General features: G+C 39.3%; 3 protein-coding genes across 3 annotated transcripts; 2 read left to right on the top strand and 1 right to left on the bottom strand.

Moving 5' to 3' along the window:
- Positions 1-24: 24 nt before the first annotated feature.
- LOC140936387 (proteasome subunit alpha type-4-like) lies at positions 25-6,304 on the top strand. The gene is made up of 8 exons (XM_073385849.1): positions 25-104; positions 396-438; positions 1,512-1,674; positions 2,110-2,187; positions 3,084-3,172; positions 3,993-4,123; positions 4,924-5,047; positions 5,574-6,304. Exons 1-8 carry the CDS (start codon positions 102-104, stop codon positions 5,708-5,710), a joined length of 768 nt encoding a protein of 255 aa, XP_073241950.1. The 5' UTR covers positions 25-101; the 3' UTR covers positions 5,711-6,304.
- A 1,643-nt stretch (positions 6,305-7,947) lies between these two features.
- On the bottom strand, positions 7,948-8,947 carry LOC140937039 (coiled-coil domain-containing protein 115-like). The gene has a single exon (XM_073386562.1). The coding sequence runs from the start codon at positions 8,909-8,911 to the stop codon at positions 8,237-8,239; it is 675 nt and encodes a 224-aa protein (XP_073242663.1). The 5' UTR covers positions 8,912-8,947; the 3' UTR covers positions 7,948-8,236.
- Positions 8,948-15,722: 6,775 nt separating this feature from the next.
- On the top strand, positions 15,723-17,065 carry LOC140938726 (uncharacterized). Its single transcript, XM_073388236.1, has one exon. It carries the CDS (start codon positions 15,784-15,786, stop codon positions 17,050-17,052), a length of 1,269 nt encoding a protein of 422 aa, XP_073244337.1. The 5' UTR covers positions 15,723-15,783; the 3' UTR covers positions 17,053-17,065.
- The last annotated feature ends 6,018 nt before the right edge of the window (positions 17,066-23,083 follow it).

Below are 23,083 nucleotides of genomic sequence, written 5' to 3'. Positions count from 1 at the left end.
AGAGTCCGCAAGCCCGCAGCGGTCGTTCATGAAGAGTATGCGTATGAGGTATCGGTTCCAATCTCCCATCCGAGCAGCGTGCACTGTCATTCTCTATCAAAATGGTAGGTAAATTTTGTTTCTTTTGCACAGTTTTTATCTTCTTTTCATTATTTTTCTGTATTTGTAAACAGATATATTAAATTAACTCTGTAAATAATTTATCCTAAGCGAGTATTTTTCAATTTTTGTTGTGAATTTCATGTACCATCAACGTTTTCCTCAAACTGCTTGGAATGATCTCGTGTCAGTCTTGAACCCCTACTTTCTATTCCAAGTTTATTTTAATAAGATGTGATTATTTTTGAGTGAAACTATTTTTACACATGTTTTATCATCTGTTTTTCTGTTTATAGTCCCGACGTTACGACACTAGAACGACGATATTCTCCCCAGAAGGTAATAATAACAATAGTTATACTTTGGAGTGTTGCTTTATTTTGTAAGTCCCTATACCAGTCGGTCGATGCTCTGTTACATTTTTGTATTAAACCTTATAGACTGCATGACAAACTTTCCTATCATTCTTCAGATTTCCAAGATACAATTCCTATTTCAAACAGTTCTATTTGCCCACCATAAAGTGTACTTCTGGTAATAAAGCCTTACTACATGTATGTTAGTCTAAAATTCTCTGACTTTCTTGCCCTATGAGACCTTAGGGAGCTTAAGTAATGACGATGACAACAGCAATGAGAAGGGCAAAAAAGAAATAGGTTTATATTAGCAAAACAACAACTTTGCATGTGCATCACGATTTTTGTACATTTCTTTGCTGTCATTGCACAAATATAACGTGAAAGTGCCTAATTTCACATTTTTTTCGAGGACGGGAACACACGACAACAACTTGCTTAAGCTCCCTCTTATAAACTAAGGTGGCAGAGACAAAGGTCCCCCGGTCCTACTTTATTATTATTATTATTATTTTTATTGTTATTATCATTATTATTATTATTATCACATTTACAGATCGAAAGCAGTAGAGCCTGCCTGAATTAATCTTTTTTTAGGAATTTTTTTTAAAGAATTAGGAATTTAGGAATATGATATTTTATTCTTTTTAACTTGTTTTCTTTTTAAAATCAGAGACTGATAATTTTCTTTTGTCATGACTTACTTTAAAACACTGGACTGCCTGCAAGAGTTATTGATTGCTTCTGAGCTGCAAGGAATGTATTTGGGAAATCGTTATTGACACAGTGATTGTATTTTTATGATTTATATAATTCTCAGTGTTGTACAGCTGTATAGTGCTTAATTCTCACTTCAAATATTCCTGTAAATAATTATGTACATATTTTAAAGTTGAATAAAATTATCTCTTCTGTCACAGTCTTTTCTGGTGTTCTTTATTGTTATTATTTATTTTATTATTAGTAGTAGTATTTTGTTTTCTCCTTTAAATAGTGTCACTGTAGAATTTCATCCTTATGAAATTTCTCATTGTGATTTGCTGCCTTTGTAAACAGGGCGACTTTATCAAGTGGAATATGCCATGGAGGCGGTTGGTCATGCTGGCATTTGTTTGGGGATCCTAGCCAATGATGGTATTGTTTTGGCTGCAGAGAGGAGAAATACAAATAAACTCCTTGATGAAGTGTTTGCCTCAGAAAAGATTTACAAGCTCCACGAGTAAGTTTTTAAGAAATTTGTTGTTTGCAGGATGTGTGAGAGAAATAGTGTTAATTATGTAGTGTTTAGGGTTCTCAATAGAAACTGGCACCTGGCAATTGATTGCCACCCACTTTGGACTTTTTAGCTGCTTACTTTACATTCTATTTGCTGCTTTTCCCTCCCTAGTTTACAGTCCCTCCATTTGTCACAGCTGCCTACTTCAAATCCTATTGAGAACCCTCAGTGTTATTTAACTGTAGTAACCGGTGATCAAAATATTTTTTTTATCCATCCAGAGTGGAAAAGTAATGTGATATTTTATTCACAATAGAGGATCTGTGAAGTAATACCTGGCCATACTGGCAGTTAAACTACAACTTCACATGTGTCTTTGGTATGGTTTTATTAATATGATTATAACAGCATATGGCATGTATGAAATTCATTTTTCAGCGACTTGGCTTGCAGTGTGGCTGGTATAACATCAGATGCTAATGTGCTCACAAACCAACTTAGACTTATAGCTCAAAGGTACTGTCAACCACCCTTAAGCTAGTTTACACAATACATCAGGGTGCAAAGAAAGTCAGTTTTACAGCTTGCCATTCATGCAAGCTGTAGTTAGCATGTGCTAGCCGAAAAGTCATTTTAACTAGCCCGATGATAAGCAGGGTTGATAACAGTTCCTTTGTGATTTGAATTTCTTAAAAGATTTCACTTGCCAGGCGGGCAGGTTAAGAACAGAATTCACTAGCCCAATAATAAAATCCATTAGCCCCAGGCTATTGGATACTACTTTCTTTGCGCACTGATACATGTTGTTGGTGTGATCTGTCATGTGCTTTATTAACATGTTATTATTATAATAATTGTCAATAAACTATTTATCACTCCAATCTTCTATCTAAAGGGAAGGCAAGTTTTAATAGTGGATTAAAATATAAGATAAGGTCATAATGGTATGTGTTTGTCAAATGTTTTCTTTATAAAGTGGTGCCAACAAATAATACATTGTATTGTGTAAACTAGCCTGTAATATTATTTTAAAATTTGTTTCAGCTTAATGGGTTTGTAATTGCATCAAGGTGTTACTTACATTTTTAAAAGTTGACCACTGTTTTAGTCGGAGAAATTAATTCCCCTCTTGAATGGTTAATGCTTGAAACATCAGCATACTCTACGTTATTCACTTAATTCTGTTCCATGTTATACTAATAATGAATTATGTTCACTCACTGGTTACCTGTATCTATCTTCGAGATAGTAGACTTAAGTGCAGTTTATACAAATCATTCTCTTTTTTGTACGCTTTAAGTAAATTTACTGAGTGTTAAGCACCCAGTTAGTAACAGTTTTAAAGTGCCACATAAGTTTTTTTTGACATTATGGTATTTTAAAGCCATGTAATTTGGTTCACCCTTTGGCAGATATTTACTTCAGTTTCAAGAGGCAATTCCCTGCGAACAGTTAGTCAGTTCACTGTGTGATGTCAAACAGGCCTACACACAATTCGGAGGTGAGATCACTTAATCCCTCATCTTCCTAGTCCAAGTTTGTCAGTTACCTGCTTGAAATAAATTGCAACTGTGATGTCCAGGACAGAGTTGTTCAAAACCCAATTAGCTCTAATCCTGGGTCAACTGTAAACAGAGTATATTATGAGTATATTGTTGATCAATATACATGTAACAGTAACCCTAGATTTGCACTAACCATCCTACAAACAACTCTACCCAGGATAACTTGCAGGGGTAATGTAGCAACACTAGCACAGTCAAGTGCGCAAGGGTAGAGTACATCCCTATAGAAGGTTAAAATCCTCTAGATGCAAGCACAAGGATCAAATATGCTTCTGCTTCTTGTTATGTTTGCTTAATATGCTGCTATGCAATACATTCATACTTCTGCTTGTATCATGCTTGTGTGGTAGTGAAAACCAGGTTTTGATGATTTCAGAAAAAAATTGCTTTGTGTTACATGTACACCCTCTGAAATGGGGGTTGTCTTGTAATGTTTTAGTTGCTCCAAATGTTGTGAAAAGTATTGTTAATTTAGTTCTCCCTCTGGTAATATCATAACAATTGTGACAATGCTGCACTACTGTGTTTTTTGTTTTGTTTTTGACATACACTTGTATTATTGCATGGAAAATTGCAGTGCATGTTAATAATTATTATACCTGGCAAAATCCAATGAATTTCCTCTCGCAACCTATTTCTGTATGTATTTGTTTAAGAAGGCAATCAATAGTTTTTAAATCATCGATTTTGTGATTCTATTTTATGTTATAAGAGTGTTATTTTACAAGGAATTTCCCCCTTGTCTTTCTTTTCCAGGTCTGAGACCATTTGGTGTTTCTATTCTGTATATGGGATGGGATAAACATTATGGTTTTCAGTTGTATCAAAGTGACCCAAGTGGAAATTATAGTGGGTGGAAGGCAACATGCATTGGAAACAACAGTGTGGTAAGTTTATAATCAAGGTGTACAGAGTTTTCCATCAGTTAATTGGCATATCATGCAATCAATTGGGAATCCTTGTGAGATCTAAGGCCACATTCCACCACAGAGATCCAAAAAACCTTTGTTGAGTCCAGAGATTTAAGCAGTCATGTCTATATCGGGCTAACCATGTAATTAAATACTCTACAGAGTACATTCAAAGGGCACTCCTCTGACAATGCAAGAACTTAGTTCATAATCTTGGGTTCCCTGTACTATTATTTTTGTATACCTTTTCAGCACTATCTTGAATGCTTAAGCCTTGGTGTCGAGTGGCACTAAAATGGCAGCTCAGAAAGCTGTCAATTGATAAAAGTGGCTGAGAGTAAACATTGTTTAAGTGAGGTCTTAATTGAGCAGCTTTACACCTTATTTAAACTAAAAGTTAAAAATTATCCGAGCTTTCACCAATCAACAGCATCATCAGGGATAAGAAGATCAGAAGTTTTGTTTTCTGCCATCTGAACATTCCTTGTATTAGATTAAGTATTAAATTATTTTATTGTTTTATGAACTCTGGAATGATAACTAATCACTGACGTGCTTCCATGCAACATGAAAAAAGCACATCCAACAGAGAGAAACTCTGACCTTTGACATGCTCAATAAACTGCATTACTTTTTCTATGCTGTGTAAACTCATTCAGCCACTAAAATGATTCAGTCATGTGAGTTTGACTTCATCTCCAAGGACTCGGAGTCTTCTCTTACACACTTTTTATCTTGCAATAATTTCTTTCTTTTTTTTGCTGTTTGTAATGTAGGCAGCAGTTTCTATGCTTAAACAAGAGTACAAAGAAGGAGAAATGACATTGAAAGATGCTCTGAAACTAGCTGTCAAAGTGCTCGATAAGACTTTGGATATCACCAAACTAACTCCCGATAAAGGTTAGTTCCTAGAGTGATATGTGGACACTTTGTAAGTCTTCCTAGTCACACAGTAATGTGGTTAACATTTTGCATTTACCTAAAGTGTGCAGTGCATAGAGGCCCAGCAATGGTTCAGACTAGAAGGCCCATGGATCTACGATTATGACCTTGTTCTTTCCAGAGCAAGAAAATTATTTCCAGATTGTCTTTATAGACAATAACTGACTTTGACTCCATGCAAAACAGAGGAGGTACTCTTAGTTAATGGGTTAATGCTGTCCCCCTCCATACGTCTCTCAAGACTCTTTGTATCATATGGTCATGAGCATTAATTTATCATTGTTTCTACTAATAAGTAACTACCATGGATGAGAGATGTTGACACATAAAAATATGATATCTAAGAAAAGTAAATCTCATCACCAACACAGATATTATTTGCCGTAAAGAGAATAATATTACCTTTTTTTAAGTCTCGTGTATTAAAATTTAATATACATTTTCTGTGCAGTCTGTTCTTAAGCTCGATTCTGTTCTGTTTTAGTTGAGTTTTCCACCCTGACACGAGAGAATGGCAGAACAAAGATCAAGATTCTTGGAGCACAAGAAGTTGAAAAACTAATCAACGAACATGAGCAAGTGAAGGCAGAAGAAGCCAAGCAAGCAGCTGCCAAGAAATAGACTTTTTAACTTATGAAATCTTTGCACAATAAAATTTCATTCACTTTTAGCAAGACCTTTAGTTGCTAAATAAACAGCAGCTGTTAGCTGAAGAGTTAAAAAAACCAAGATGAGCAAAAGGATTGTTTTGTATACACTGATTCCAAAAGGTTTTCTCTGTGGAAACTTGAGGAAGTTTAAAATATTCTTTGTTATGCACCTATCAATGCCTTACCTGGGAGGAGAGCGAGGGGGGGGCACTGGCTAGAAAGTGTGACATTCAATATTGGTTGCCCTGTGATGTGGACGGGTGGACAGAAGGACAGTCACATGGCTACCAAAATTTATTGGACGGATAGATAACCAAATGTTCTTAGGTATGGGGCTCTGCTCATGGGTGCGTGAACTCCACTACAACAAATGGGTATGCCTCCCCTCCCTCCACCACCCCTTCCAGGGCAAGACATTGACAGGTGTATTGGCATCTATCCAGCCAGATGAAAGCTCAATATTTCCAGTGTGTAGACACTAAGTTTGATTTTAAAAGTAGTGATAAGTGTACAGGCAAAGCCTCTTTGACTCATCCACAACATATTAAAAGTGAGAGAAATCTAATGCTGCCTCTTACTCTTAAGAAACCATTCCATATGCCAGGTTCTACATGTAAGATGGTTAGTGCGATGAATCTCTATGTAATTAATGATACAATGGTTTCCCTAACACTTATTCACTGGACAAGACGTGTTCTAGCAGCACCAAGTGGACCCTAACTTTTGTTCCCAGACAGCTAGAAAATCTATTAACTCCTTTCACAGAAATCGTACACTGGGCACCCTGGATTTCACAGGTTCAGAGAAGTGGGCCCCCTTCAGTTCTTCTTGGGGCACAGCCTTCCTGGAGATTTATCCAGGAGATAGTGTTATCCAAGACTACAACAACATATTGAAGCCTACACTGCAGGCTATGTAATGTTAGGTTGTCAGATGAAATGTATGTTTAACCATAAAAGTCGTTCATTTTCCTAAGTTTTTGAAGGAGTCATATTGGTGTTTATCTCTTCAATAGTAACTCTGCATTTGCAAACCCAGTTTTTAACTTTAAAAAAACACCCTTTCACTCCTGAAGGTGGCCAAATTTAAAATTCAACAAAATTTCCAATTTTAATTTTGTAATTACAAATGCCATCATTTCCTCTGGGAAAAAAATTCTTAATCCTATCCACGGTTGTTTAAAAGACTGTCAACTTAAACCCAGGCTGAAGTTATAGCTTACATGTGTCTGTGTTGTGGTTCAATTTTAGGCTGAGAAAACAGCCAACATTTCCGACGCCAACCTTGTTCCCAGGGTTCTCTCCTACCCGCCCTACGGAGCAAGAGGGCAGGTAGGAGAGAACCCTGGGAATGAGGTCGCGATGCCACCAATGGTTTTCCTGCAAAATGACATCTGAGAAACAAGTGCAAAAATTCCATACTGATGAGATTGGATGAAGCAAATTTCCCATACAGTATGACCATTATTATTGAGACCCCCCTCCCCCCCACATCCCCCAACCAGCTTCAAACATGCTACAGTCAACCGAACTGTCCATAAGAGAGAGATCTCCACCATAATAAGTAGGTTCCTGTAAGGAGAGCTGGAGGTTCAACTTTTTAAGACAAACCTCTCTCATATGGACACCAAAGGGACAGGACTAAGTGTCACTATCACAGAGGTGTCTGTATTACAGACCAGAAGTTGTATGACACTTGGCAACTTTGAGACCACACAAACTGTCCGTAATAGAGATGTATCTGTCAGGAGAGGTTTCACTGTATTATTATTGACCAAGCTAGCTAGGTGCTATATTTTAGTGGATGGCAGAGAAGCAAAATCATTTCCGGCCAATGAGCCCAAAACTCACAAAAAAGGCTACCAAGAATAACTCAGTGACCTTGCATCTTTTTCAATCAGAAAAATGAAGAGAAATCAATTATTATTGATTTCTCATGCCGGAAAGTTCTCCATGAACACTTGTGATAATCTCAACTGCAAGCCATCTGAACAGTTGCTATTGCCTTTCAAAGATTAGGGAAAGTAACATGGCCAAAAGCGGTGCTCAGAAGGAACCTATTTGAAAAATCAAATGCAAAAAAAATCATCTTTTTTTCTTTTCTGGGTGCTAAAAAAATAATCTTTTTTTTTTCTGGGTGCTAACAGTTAAGTGATTTCAATAGAATCACCCGTCTCTTTGATAACTTGTATTCATTTACACAATACAATAATTACGGTTATTCTCATGTAAAATGCATGCATCATGTTACAAATGTCAAAGGATGGAGCACACTGAAAAGTTGTGAACAAGCTATATTAATAAATCTGGTCATCGGACATTCTTAGTATTACTAGCATTCCAACAAATGGGACAACCTGCCTGCTTTTTCTTCTCGCATTCACCGGGTACCCGAATACTCATGAATATTTCAATACTCTACCTCTCTTTAAACAATATATATAGACTTAGTAAACGTTTCACAAGATATATCCTTCCTTTAACTTTTGGACACAAGATTAGGCTTCAATTCCTTGACGCTTTTTATCTTCCTCCAACTGAAGTTCTAACTTTCGTACTTTCAAAACTTCGAACTTGCCGATTATTTCTCTCGCTTTTGCTTCCAGGTTAACCACCTCACAGCTCAGTTCAATGGCCCTTTGAAAATCTCTCTGACCCGCTTTCAAGCATCCAGGAACCAAAATTCCAAACCATTTGATTGGATCTTGTACACAACCATTACGTGAACTAGCTCCTGATGTTTCTTTCGGTCTCGAGAGACTTAATTCTTCGATAGCTGATGTTTCTAGGTCTTCATCCTTTCCAGGGCTGTCCCTCTTTTCGGGTTTTCGTCTCCTTATTAAGCTTTTCGTTTCATCTTTATCATCAGATACACTCTCAGGTTTTTCAATATGTCTACCGGGCGAAGTTTTAAGCAGTTCAAACGCAACAGAAGATTCTATGGGTTGTTCATCTGGAAAATCATTTCTAACATGATACAGAGCGCAGTCCATTTTGTGGCTGTACTGTAAGGTGCCCACGGACTTATTTCCCATTGAATAACGTGCCTTTGACAGGTTTAAATGTCCATCTCTTATTGCGCCGTTAAGATGTTCCCGCTTCTCGCGAAGAAGCTCGAGATTGTCGAAAAATGTAACGGTGAGTTTATCAAGTTCGCTGCAAATGTCCTCCATCTTGTAAACTACATCTGCGGGAGACTGAGACTGGCTGAGTCTACTGGGTCCCAGTTCCTTCCCGGTTTTCTTTCCTTCTTTCTCTTTCTTTCTTCTTTCTTAGGGAAACTGCAAATTGCACTATCCACTGGATGGAGATTTGTCCGGTGGATAGTACTATCCAGCCTTTGGACAACCGAGGCTCAGCTCATTAAGAAACCTATACCAAAAATCGAGTATAACTTTTAGAAGCCAGGTTTGAATACTGGGGTATATAGTATTGATTTTAGGGGCCTCGGTTGTTCAAAAGCTGGATAGCGTCATCCACTGAATACATCACCATCCAGTGGATAAGTGGTAGGGAAACCAATCGCGTTATTCAGTGGATAGGACTTTCTGCCAGCTTTTGAACAACTGGAGCCAAGCCTGAAAACAGGTGTGGAAAATGACAAGTTTTCAGTCTGAAATAGGGTTAAGATTAGAGAACTGGGCGACACACCCTCACCAACAACTCCAACTAAGTAGACCCGTGGGACTCTACACAAACCTACTACAACGAAGACCAATTTACCTATTTCTAGCAACTTGTAGTCTAATTTGGGACTTCAGTCTACTCAGTTACGACGTCATTTGCAGCATGATATATTTCATCTTAGGTACTTCGGGCGGACCTCTGGAGCCATAGTAGACTGACCCTGGGTCTCCGAGGATGAAGTAAAAATATTAGTGAAGCCTTTGAACCTCTTTGCTATTCCCTTATTGTAAACGAACTGGAGGCTTATGGCTTTGGACATAATTCTCTCATCCTCCTCTGACCTGAGGCCTGTCATGATTCTCATGCCTGCCATCCTCCTCTGACCTGTCATGATTCTTCGATCATGACAGGCCAGGGGGCTCAACAGGGTAAAGATAGGTGATGTCAGCAGTGACCAGAAAATAATTGCCCGGGGATGTTCACAAGGCTCATCTTTTGGTCCACTCATGTGTGTTAAATATGTTTAAGAATGATATTGGAAGAAATATATTAAATTTGAAAAAGGAATCTTAATTCCTTTTTCATATTTAATATATTCATCTTGCTGCACTTGAAGTGAAGTTTACAACAAAGCTTGATTTAAATATACGGGGCTGGACACAGCATTTGAACTAGACTGACAAAATGAGTAAAGACAAAGAATTCAAAGTGACAAAGTGTCGGACTGCAGTACACGCGCTTCAAACACGGTTCGAGTCATCGAGACTAAAATTATATAAAAATGATCTGGAGGAAAATAAGCGGGAGGTTTAAATTTGAGTTATCGAGGGTTCGAGTTCGAGGGTAAAATTACAGTATCCAAGGGAAATCGACTTTGGAGGGAGTTAGCGAGGGTGCGAGTTATTATCGGCAGTCGACTGTATTTACATCGCTAAATAGACCTTGTTATTCATTCAAAATATTTCCCCAATTCTGATTGGCTAAAAGCACACGCATAATTCACCATAACCAGTTACTGATGACCAAATTTGGAAGAATTTTGTGTTAAACGAGGAAATGACGTCAAAAATGCAGCCCGCTACAGGTTAATGCACCGTTAACTGAGAAGACCTGAGAACAGGGTTGAGTTGTTTTGTTTGTGAAAACAAAAATGGCGGGCACTTCACTCGTTTCAAGAGTAAGAACTACAGCTGGAACTAGGCGAAATAATAGCTATAAAAACATAACAAAAACAGCAAGAAGACAACTCAGAAAGCCACATCTGCTATTTGGAGAATATTTGCGGAGCTGGACAAACCCAAATGTACACTGTCGAAGATGAACTTAACATCGATGCAGGTTAGCATGTTTTATGTTAGCTATGTTTTTAAACTAGGAAATATTTTGAATGAATTAATAGTAAAGCAGTTAATGAATTCAGCTTTCGTAGGATATGAAGAACTGAGCAGATCTCGGAGGGTGTTATCCACCTCGGCCGATAACACCCTCCTCAATCTGCTTAATTCTTCATATCCTACTCAGCCTCATTCATTAACTGCTAATTATTTATTATTCACGATACCCGCCATCCTTGCTCGCGCTGAAGGACAGATTGGGTCAAGCAATGTCACGTGGTTTCTCAGGGGGCAAACTGAAACTCAAACTGCAATTTGCCAGGGCAAGAAATCGCGGTCAAGATTGTTTATTCTAGACAACAGAAAATAAAAAACTTTTCATCTTAAAGGCGATCATGGACAATTATTGATGGGTGGAAGTGTTCTTTATTACTATTCTGGATGCAGGAGCGACCGAAGATGTCATCACAGCAAACAATACTGACGTAAATCTTGTCGAAACTCGAACCGCACATTTCTTATGACTATGAAATCGTCATCTCGTTTGAGAGAATAAACAAACTCGACTGCGATTACCCATATTGGCAAATTTTACCTCTTGTGTTCCCCCCTGAAATATCACGTGACAATTTGCTTTTATCCCATCGATTCTAAAGCGCGAGCAAAGATTGCGGGTATCGTGAAAAAAAAAAACCGCAGTACAACCAACAGAACAATATTTTCGAACAATGATTTCAAACTACCAAGATTCTAAAATTAAACTGTTCAATATGGCAAACATTCCATGAAATAAGGACTAAGAATGCTTGCTAATAACTGCCGAAAGTGTTATTCAATCAAAAGAAATATAAAGAAAGTCGACCAATACAGGCTGATGAACTTGATGCGTTCATATCCACGGCCGAATCAACTGTCACGATTTGCGTATCCCATAGGTTTTGGTAATTCTAGAACTAAAAAGATATAAAGAATTTTGTTTACATTTTTTCTAAGGGACTAAGAATGCATATGGTCCATGGTTTTCACATTTTTTTAGTTCTGGAATTATTCTTTGATGTCTCTTAGTGTCCACTTAAAGACACTGACATGCAACTAAATTAAGTTAATATTCATCCATTTATTCAAATGCAAATGAAACTGGCTTTTTATTGTGTTATATTGTTTTGTATTGTATATGAATCCAAGCGTTTGATTCACTACATTCTGGAATAAACATCGTACATAATCAGTCTAAATATCTGCTTAAAATGAAATATTCCGATAAATGAAACGTTTTTAAGCAGTCCACAATTCACGGTACCAGAGATTGGTTACAAACGTTTGCGTATCGGCCTATTCCGGAATGCGATCAATCGAACGCACATCAGAACGCATGATCTAAGCCTTGATTAGTGCATTTATTATGGTGAACACGGCCGATTAATCAAACAGCTCCCGGGGGAGTACTCCTTATAATGGCAAATAATGGCCTATACGGGGAGGCTCCGCCCGAAAGGGGTACCTTTTTCAGCCTTCTGCAGGTATATAAAAGGGAAGCAGGATTTCACTATCCGTCATTTCGATCTATGAAAGGACCTAACAGGGCTAAAAGGGCCAACAAAAGGATTTTGCGGCATTGAAAAAGGCGAGAAAATTTCCTGCTGTAGGGATTTATTCACATTTAAAAGACAGTGCATTTACAGTAGTTAAAAGGGATGCAAAGCTCTAAGCTAGAAATGTGAAAGGGGCTCCATTTGTCAATAGAAAGTATACGAAAGGGTACCTTTTTCCGTTAAAAATGGTACATAAAAGGGTAAGGGGTTGGACTTCGTGGCGAAGCCTTCCCGTATAAAGCTTAGTTGAGTACTGAGCCCCCTCCCCCGGGATGCAGCTCTCTCAGCCGGAAAACTAGATACATACCACCCATATAACAAAATGTCAGTGTCTTTACGAAAACGCTTAACTTCAGCCAAGGTGGTGCTTTTATGGTCAATTTTTGTATGGGTAGCAGTGGTAATATTCTTGTTTCTCTGTATCCAATGGTCACCAACGCATTTAAGAAAGTCGAACGTGGTTGGAGAAGATAGCATCACCGGCGACAACAAAAGACCCCATGGCAGAAAATACATGAACACGATCACGTACGAAAAGTTTTACTTCGTATTTACAGATAGAGAACAACTTTCAACGGCCACTAGAAACTTACTCGCCCTCGCGGCTTTAGGGAGCTACAGTGGTCACCAAGTTGTTGTACCTTTTGTTAAAAATTCAAGGTTTTTCGGTAGTTCTAAAATGAGTAGTGACACTCAAACGTTGGAATTGTATTACAATCTGAGCGCACTTAACAACAAGCTTCGTTCACACGGATACAGCACTTTGGTGAGCTGGGAAACATTTCAGAATGTTTGTCGGAACAAGTTGGACTTACTGCTATATATAAACTATGGTAATATAGCTTTTTACCGAGGGAAAAAGACAATTTGTAGCGGTAATCAAAGACATCAAGGTTTCGTTAAAGGTTTCAGAGTACTGAAAACAATTTGCGTCGATTCCGGGATGCTTTCTTCGGTTGAAGATTTTCTAAAGGACGTGATCAGAGAAAATGAATGTGTTGGGATCGAAGACTGGAGGGGAAATGGAACATTGACTTCATATCGAGCATTATTCCCACTTCCTTCAAACATCCATCATCCCCTCGATCATAAAAGTATAAGTCTATTTTTTAATGAAAAACTTTTGGAAATCGCTCAACACTTTATTTCAAAGATGTTAAGCTCAAACTATGTTTCCTTTCACATTCGCTCGGAAAAAATTCTCAAGAGACCTAATGGAACTATTACCACTTTGGTCAATTGTTTAAAACAACTTGCAGCCATGGCCAATCGATTGCGTGAATATGATAATCATAAAATTTTCGTAGCTACGGACTTTTCACCGTCAGGATCTCAAAGTTTCGGTATCTCATTGGCTCGCAATAATACCACCTTGCTTTTAAATCATCTTGATGAACTGTTGCACAATCCAGTATTTTTTCTACCGCATGTTTATAACCTCTTAGATACAGGAGCGGTTGCCATTGTTGAAATGACTATTCTTACTTTAGGAAGGCAGTTATTCTTGACTGGAGGGGGATCTTTTCAAGTTTGGATCAAGAATCAATTTGCGAATAGGAAACACAATGGTTATGGCAAAGTGCACGCAGCATGCACAAGTAACTAAGCAACTAATTTCCAGCCTGCTCGCGTGCATAAGCATTCTCTTTCTCTAAATGAGCGCATGCGCTAGACAGACCAATAGCAGACCGGCTGCAACCTCGTCGCCAGGGCCCGCCCCTCCCACTTTCTAAGGATAACGCCCTGGGACGAGTTTGCACATGTGTATTTTTCTCTTCAACTGCCTTGAGTGGATGTAGCCAGCGGAAAACCGCCTCTTCCTGCTCCTCTCTGCTAGGGACGTTTTAGCTTCAAGGAGCGAGGAAGGACGGCTGTATTCGCAGGCAAGAGTAGATGACGTAGTAACCTCATTCCAAGTCAGTTTCAAAGTACCTTTTGAAATGCAACCTCAAGGGTTATGTAAGATCGCAGGGGTACTCCTGGGAATTCTTGGTGGGGTATGCAGCCCAGTTCTCTAAATCCTGACCCTATTTCATCCGGGACCATGCCCATTTACAGACCTGGGCTGAGTTGCTCAAAGCATGGTTAGCTTTAACCATTGGTTAAGCAGTATCAAAAGCAATACGTTGTCAAGGTATTAAACGCTGGTTAACGCTAACCATGCTTCGAGCAACTGGGCCCTGGCCTCTAAAATCCATACCTTTTTTCAGAGCAGGACATGTCATATACTAGATTAGAACGCCAATAAAAGATTTAATTTATTAGAATACATTTCGAATTACTTTCAGTTCTTTCCTATTCATTTGCAGGCAGAAACGACAGATACGTCCATACACTCCCGTAGTTCCATCGAAAATCATACCCGCTACCAGACTAAAATGGCCAAAGTCTATACCCGTGTTCAGACCGAAACGGCACAAAAATTATACACTAAACATCTCTAAGACAGAATCTTTACTAATTGGGTCTAGACTAAGACTATCAACCCTAAAAAATAATCCTATAATTTAAATTGATCAGTTTCAGATCAAACAAGTCTCGACTTAAGAACCTTTTGATGTTCATATCGACGGAAATCTTTCTTAGGAGTGTCATATTAATGAAATCTCTAAGAAGATTGCTTCTGGCATAAATGCGATCAAGTGTATTAGGTATTTTCCCCCTTTTGAGATTCTGCTTAACGTATACAATTTACTGCAGTGGGACAGTCACACTTTGATTACGTAGTATTACGTAGTATGGGGGAACTGTTCTAAGAACCTATCTTCTAAATTGCAGAAATTGCAGAGTCACGCTCCTCGTGTTTTAACTATCTCCAATTATGAATTTAACGTAGTAAAGAAATTAAAACACGCGCGGCTTCACAATAGCCTATCCGACACAATATCTGGTTGACCCATGAGTTATAAGCTCGGCTTGACTGCATGTGAATTTCGACTGTGGGGCGACTTCGCTTTAAACGCGTTGAAATTGTTATATGCCGAACTAAATTTGACTGGTAAGAATTGGACACCGTGATCTAGAAAACTGAGTCCGACTTACGAAGTTTGACGTATGAATCAACGGTGGAACTTGTATTATTTGCGTTGATCCAAATACAGGTGAACTGTAAGTAGGAAGTTCGATACCAGAAAAGTTCGATTTTGAACTCCGTAGGTATGCATACTGTGGGGTTGAGCGAGATCTTGCCTTATCTCAGGACTGATGAAGAAAAAAAACACAATTAAAAACAGTATGGTGATCTTTTTAAATATCGCAAAATTTATGCATTTGCTGCAGCCGTGGACAAAGATTCAACTAGTGAAATGCAAATGAAATTGTGTTGTGTCAGTTGTTGTTGGCAAAAACAAAAGATGAAAACAACGCTGGGTTGGAAGTGATCCTACCCACACTATTAGAACACAAGATCTTTGTTGAAAAAACTTTTGGTTAATTACGCATTTATTTATGGCGAGCACGGCACCTCATTAAGTCGCATACTCAGATAACAAAATGTTTCCTTTGCGGGGACCCTTTAAGACTTTAGGTAAGGTACTGTTTGGGACCATTGTCATTCTATGGTTAGCAGTGGTAATATGCATGTTTAATTACACCGAATGGTCATCAATGCTTTTAAGAATGTCGAGGATGGTTGGAGACGGCACCATTCGCAACAACAGAACAGAACACACGAATACGATCACGCATGGAAAATTTTACTTCGTATTTTCGTATGCTGAACAACTTTCAATGGCCACTAGAAACTTAATCACTCTCGCAGCTTTAGGGAGCTACAGTGGGCACCAAGTTGTTGTACCTTTTGTTAAAAATTCAAGGTTTTTCGGTAGTTCTAAAATGAGTAGCGACACTCAAACGCTGGAATTGTACTACAATCTGAGCGCACTTAACAACAAGCTTCGCTCACACGGTTACAGCACTTTGGTGAGCTGGGAAACATTTCAGAATGTTTGTCGCAACAAGTTGGACTTACTGCTATATATAAACTATGGTAATATAGCTTTTCAACGAGGGAAAAAGACAAAATGTAGCGGTAATCAAAGACATCAAGGTTTCGTTAAAGGTTTCAGAGTACTGAAAACAATTTGCGTCGATTCCGGGATGCTTTCTTCGGTTGAAGATTTTCTAAAGGACGTGATCAGAGAAAATGAATGTGTTGGGATCGAAGACTGGAGGGGAAATGGAACATTGACGTCATATCGAGCTTTATTCCCACTTCCTTCAAACATCCATCATCCTCTCGATCATAAAAGTATAAGTCTATTTTTTAATGAAAAACTTTTGGAAATCGCTCAACACTTTATTTCAAAGATGTTAGGCTCAAACTATGTTTCCTTTCACATTCGCTCGGAAAAAATTCTCAAGAGACCTAATGGAACTATTACCACTTTGGTAAATTGCTTGAAACAACTGTCAGCCATGACCAATCGATCCAGTGAATATGATAATCATAAAATTTTCGTAGCTACGGACTTTTCACCGTCAGGATCTCAAAGTTTCGGTATCTCATTGGCTCGCAATAATACCACCTTGCTTTTAAATCATCTTGATGAACTGTTGCACAATCCAGTATTTTTTCAGCCGCATGTTTATAACCTCTTCGACACAGGAGCGGTTGCCATTGTTGAAATGACTATTCTTACCTCAGGAAGGCGGTTATTCTTAACTGGAGGGGGATCTTTTCAAGGTTGGATCAAGGATCAATTTGCGAATAGGAAACACAAGGGTTACAGCAAAGTGCAGGTCGCATGCACGAGCAAATAGGTAACTCATTTCCAGTTTGCTCACGTGAGCCCTAAAGCGCGCCCTATGAGCTCCTGCTACAGACCCCGTGGTCCCCAGAGCATTTCTCTCTTCAACTACGTCTTGAGAGGGTGACGTATTACCTCGTTCCCAGGGTTTGTCTTTCGACATGTTATGTCAAGGGTGACATAACTGAATGACGTAAGAAGGACCATGAGAATGAAGTTGGGGACAAAAGATACGAATACTACGAGTCGACATTCTTAATGATCACTTTCTAACGCAACTTAGCACCATACCAAAACGCGGGAACAATATCTTGGACTTAGTGATCACAAGCATTACGGATCAAGTCAACGTGACCGAAGTTGTTAAGGCAATTCACGCAGACATGGCCACGGACCATGCTATTGTCTCCTTCGAATTCCAAATTTCTCTAAAAGCCCCGCCAAAGATGAATCGTTTTATTTAAGATTACAAAAAAAGGCTATTTCAAAGGGCTACGCACTTCTCCACGGGCAGCAAACTTATCAAATTTTATAATTATTTCGCCTGATGCGGCCGACATTAACAACGACTGGCGTTGTTGGAAAGATGCAGTTCTTACTGCCATGGCCGACTTTATCCCGAAAAAGAAACTCAAAGGAACAAACCCGCTTCCTTGGATCAATGGCTCCATCGTAAACCTCATCAACAAGAAAAATTCAGTACGCAAGAAACTAAAGCAAAGAGCATCAAGTGTCCTAAGAGAAAATTTCAGGTCTCTACGTTCTGAAATCAAACGCAGACTCCGCGGATGTAGGGAGGCGTTTTTTGTAGATATGGAATCAAACTTAAAGTCGAACCCGAAACGCTTCTTGTCGGTTCTGAAAGTGAAATCAAAACACAAGCACGTCCCCGAAACAATTACCATAGCAACCAGTGACAGCTCAAGAGTCAAGGCCTCCACTCCAAGCGAAGTGGCGGAATTATTCAACTAGTATTTTGTGTCGGTATTTGCGTCTGATCAGGAAACTCCAGCCCCTGAAAGGGAGAATAGTCAGTTACCAGACTCAGACCCGTTCTTGACTGATGTAATTCTCTTAGTATCTGAAGTTGAACTAATCCTGCTTAATCTTGATGCTAGTAATAGCTACTGGATCAGATGAATTACCTGCCAAAATTTTGAAAGAATCAGCTGACGTGATAGCGCACCCTCGCTTACCGAATTGTAGTCGCTTACGTTGGGCTGTATACCGGAGGACTGGAAACTAGCAAACATCGTTCCTGTTTTCAAAAAAGATAATAAAGAACATGCGGAAAACTACAGACCGATCTCGCTACTTTCTACTGTTTCTAAAGTCATGGAGAAGTGCTTATTCAATGCTATTAGAGACCATGTTTTCAATCTTATCAGCGCATGTCAGCATGGGTTCATAGCTGAACTGAACGGGGTTGTGCAACCCAGCTCGTTGACGTTCTAGACCAAATTGGCACAAAGCTGGATAGAGGAAGACAAGTCAATATAAAATATTTGGACTTGTCAAAAGCCTCTAACACAGTAAACCACGCGAACCTCCTAAGGATTAAGCTACATCAGCATGGTTTTGGGGGGAACCTGCTAACATGGCTAGAATCGTACCTGCACAATCGATCCCTGCGAGTGACTATATTGGGTGCAACATCAAGCGCCCTACGTGTGACTTCAGGGGTCCCACAGGGATCGATCCTAGGCCCCATGTTATTCCTTCTGTATGTGAACTCTTTGCCAGATGCTGTTGGATCAAGCCAGATTGCCTCTTTTGCCGATGACACAAAGATTTTCAAAGAAATGACATCAACGCACGATGCAGAACAACTTCAGGAGGACCTATCTAACCTGGTCATGTGGTCAGATTCTGCAAGCCTAAACTTTAACTACAGCAAATGCAGAAACTTAAACCCGTCATCTTTGTCTATCATTTGGCCGGCTTTCAGCCTGAAGTTGTCTGTGCTGAGAAGGATCTTGGTGTTTACATCACGGATAACCTCAAGTGGAATAAGCAAGTCAATGAACAATGCGCTAAGGCCAGCAAGATCCTGGGATATGTACAGAGAAACACTAGAGTCGTCAAAAGCATTACGGTTAGACGTTCGGCATACCTTTCCCAAGTAAGATCCCATCTTTGCTATGCCACGCAAGTCTGGACTCCGCAGTCAATAGACCTGATTCGAAAGCTCGAGCGTGTCCAGAGGCGTGCTACAAAGTGTATCCTGGATCTACCATTCATTTGTGACCAAACATATAGGGAAAGGCTAATGAATGTTAACTTATTACCAATCTCCTATTGGCACGAGTTTTTAGACATGATTTTCCTTTTCAAAGTTGTAACTGGAACAGTTAGAGTTAGTTCCTCTGTTCCCTCTCGCACTACCAGATCTAACAGCAACCGTGTCAATCACTTAATTTATTTCAAGGAAATGTAATACTCTCACTTTTCAGAGATCCTTTTTTAATAGAACCACCAGAATCTGGAACACGCTGGCAAATGATCTTCAACTTTCATGCAACCTTCAGATTAGCCAATTCAAATCCATCATGTACAAGTACTAGGTGGATGCCTTAGAACGTAACTACGACCCAGCGAACCCACGATCCTGGTAAAACCATCTGTCCGTCGTGTAACGTTTCACGTAACGTGTCTGTCCGTCTCCGTTGTTGTTTTTAATTGTCACATGAAGTTTTACTGTTTCTTACATACTTTTTAAGCTCTGGGACCACTTTAATTGGCTAACCGCTGTTGTAGCACCCCTGCCTATTAAGCATTTATTTATTATTCATTGTTCAGTAACAGGCGAAGCTAGTAAAATGAAATATTCAGACTCTACCATGAATTACTTTTCAAGGACAAAACAATAAAAAAGAACCCCAAGGAAAGTTCCTCCTGCCTTCGTACTTCGGGTTGAGGTTTTGCCAGTGTGAATGTATTTATTAATTTTCATTGTATTCAATAGTTTTCTAAGTAAGAAAAGGGACTATTAATTTTCTCGTTTTTGATTGCGTGGATCGATTATTAACTGTGTTTCGAGGTGCCACTGAGTTTGAGCTACTACATTCCTGACGAGGTAAATGAGACCCATTTTCTGATAGACGTTTTCAGTTTACGGTGTTTTTTTAATTTTATCTGATTTTAATTCCCTGGTGTTTTGCTATATTGTAACTGCTTTGCTTGTTAGTCTCGCCTGCGTAACCAGCGAGACTCATAATTTGCAAGCCGTCTTTCTTCGTATTTATGACACAAAAGGGGAGTCATGGTGCCAGGTGTTCCTAGCGGAGACCGTGGAAACTGGGAATAAGAATCGCTGAGTGATCAAAGCCACGCATGTTTTGCGAAGAAAGCTTAGGAAAGATTAAATTTAGAGCTTTTCTGAAGCGTGTCGGTCCACGAATTCTATCGCTTGAAAGCGTTGATTACTTTGGAACAAGTGAACTCTACTGAGTGGTCGAATTGAAATAAGAATCTCAATTAGCAAAACTGCGATGGTCGGGTGTTGTAAACTTTCAGTCCTGTGATGAGCAGGCGGTTTATTTTAGGTGATGATTGAAATGACTTGCCATGTAAATCACTTTTTTATCTCTGACAATGATGTAACTTCTCTGGAATCGAGGCCCTTGAATTTTTGTGTATTTATACACGCCTATAGCCTGCGACCACAGGCGTATAGTATTTCCGGTCGTCGCAAACACGCGTACTAAATCAGTTCAGAAAAAAATAAAAAGTAAATATCCTGAAGAATGCTTGACGTCGATAAAGTAAGAAGTAAAAGACCTTTAGCAAGTAAATCTTCTCCTCATTTCTCGATCTAATCTCCAAGCAAGCGAGAGCACGCGGAGCACACGCCGCATCTAAAAGTAATATTATGGCAAAGCGATAGAAAAATACCACCTCAACGGGAACATGAACCACACGTATATTAAAACGGGTAAGCCCGGTGCGCCTGTGAATGGAACTCCAGTAGCAGCAAAGCGATTGACAGGTACGTACCTTTAGTTCAACGCTGGAGATTAGAACATGGATAAAGTTAAGGAATAAATGAAAAGGAACCCTGTGCAGGGCCTTTATGAAAACTGAAAATTAGGAAAATTTATTAATAGTACAGTCTGAGTCTGTCCTGAGTCTACTCATAAATAGAAAAAAAATCCAACTAGTGGTCTATTATCAATGCTGCGTTCTGATTGGTTGAGCTACTGTTAGGCTATATGTTACAGCCCACTAGTAGCGAAAAGCGCCGGCTTTTTGGCGGCAAAAAAGGAGAAAAGTCTAGCTTTAACTAGCTTAAGTTGTTTTGTCTGGTTATTTTGACCAACTAGTTGGATTTTACTAAAACGATTATTTCTCTCGCCCTCATGGGCTATTGAGCTCACAGCCCATTCGGGCTCGAGGAATAATTGTTAAATAGTACGCATGGCGGAGATAGGAGTTTAGCGAAACTCTCGAAAAACAGCTTGTTTCATTTTCAACTGGATAACCAGTCCAGCTGACCTGATTTGATTTTGGTTACGCTCCATATATATAGCGCCCCGTGTGTCTTAAACACTGATAAAATAAATTGTGGCAGCTAGGTTTTATATTTCCACGAAAGATTAAAACCCGAAATTCCTCTATTCCAAGTGAAAACCGGTATTGCCTTGACAAAAGGGTAAATTGACGGACGGGGAAAAAATCTGAAACTGTCTGGGAAAGACCTTTTCCTGGGGACACTCGCTGGCTTCGCGAAGGCACGGAATCTCTTACGCCTGTTGAATACCCTTGAGACAATGATTCCAAACAGAACTTGGCTCTAATGTAGAAGTTTAATCCAGGACTATACTGCGGGTACAGTCAAAACATAACAAACCAAAATGTAACCAGGACTAGATGTAACCTAGATGTAACCGAAGAAACTCCTACAAAACACTCATATTTAAGCCCAAGGGCAAGCTAGCGAAGCGATACAGACTACATATCAACTAAACGAGTCAAATTACAGAGCACAACAATCATTTCTAAAAGACTATTGGTGGAAAACTACGTTTGTTTTGAAACATTAATTAGTTCCAAAGCTTCACAGGTGGATAACGGCTTCTTACAGGTTGATTACAGTTTGAAGACTAAATACAATGTTATTATGACTTGACAAATATGTTTACGCTCAATAAATCAACAGGTTATTTACGGCTTGGAGAAGTTAAGACTAAAGAATAAAGGATTTCTACCGTGGCTTTTCATATTTTTATCAGCGAAAGCAAAACAACGAAACACCAATAAATTCTCTCTTCACACAAAAGACTGTTTATTTAGTCGTTGCTACAGCCCTACTTTACTTCAGTCTCCAATTGCGAATAATAAAACAGAACAAAAGCTCATTTCTCAAGCATCCGACATCTACGGCATCAAAGAAAATGTTACATACAGAGTCCGATAGGCTAGAACCCTGTCTGCACCATCTTCTTTAGACTGCTTGCAGTCCGCCTTTTCTCTTAAAATCCTTCTAGTTCTTACCTCAGCCAGCCTTATTGCAAACCACGACGTTATGTTACAATAAGGGATTGGGACGAGACGAGAAAAGACGTCTTATTTTTTCTTCACGGGCTTACGCCCTCGTTTATCCCGGCTCCCTGCTTAGCCGCTAGCGTGCTTGGGTTTCGCATGCAGTAACTTGGCAAAGAAAAATAAGAGACTGCCCGCAGTCTATACGTTCTTGCAGTTTGTTTTTGTCAAATTTAATTTGAATTCTTTTGCCCCTCCCCCCTTTTTGTCTCTTTTTCTCGGCAGTTACTAGGGGGAAAAGTTTCGGGGAAAGCTTTTAGGATCGTAGGACTAGATGGACGGAGGTGCGGGTGAATAGTGCAACAGGAATTTTTGAGTATCCTTTACTGAATCGTTCTCATTTTGGTGTGATTTGAAACATTCTTCCTCCCACACTAGTTGGATGACAAAGTTGCCATTGACCGCCAAAACTGATGGCGGCACAAGCGGAACATGAAGGACGTTTATCCACATGGGTGGTTTGGGGGCGAATGGGTTCAAACGTGGAACACTACAGGTTTTAA

Source organism: Porites lutea, chromosome 5, assembly GCF_958299795.1.
Source record: "Porites lutea chromosome 5, jaPorLute2.1, whole genome shotgun sequence".
In the NCBI taxonomy this organism is placed as follows: Eukaryota; Metazoa; Cnidaria; class Anthozoa; order Scleractinia; family Poritidae; genus Porites; species Porites lutea.
The sequence above is the reverse complement of the archived record's forward strand: the minus strand, read 5'-3'. Positions and strand labels throughout refer to the sequence as shown.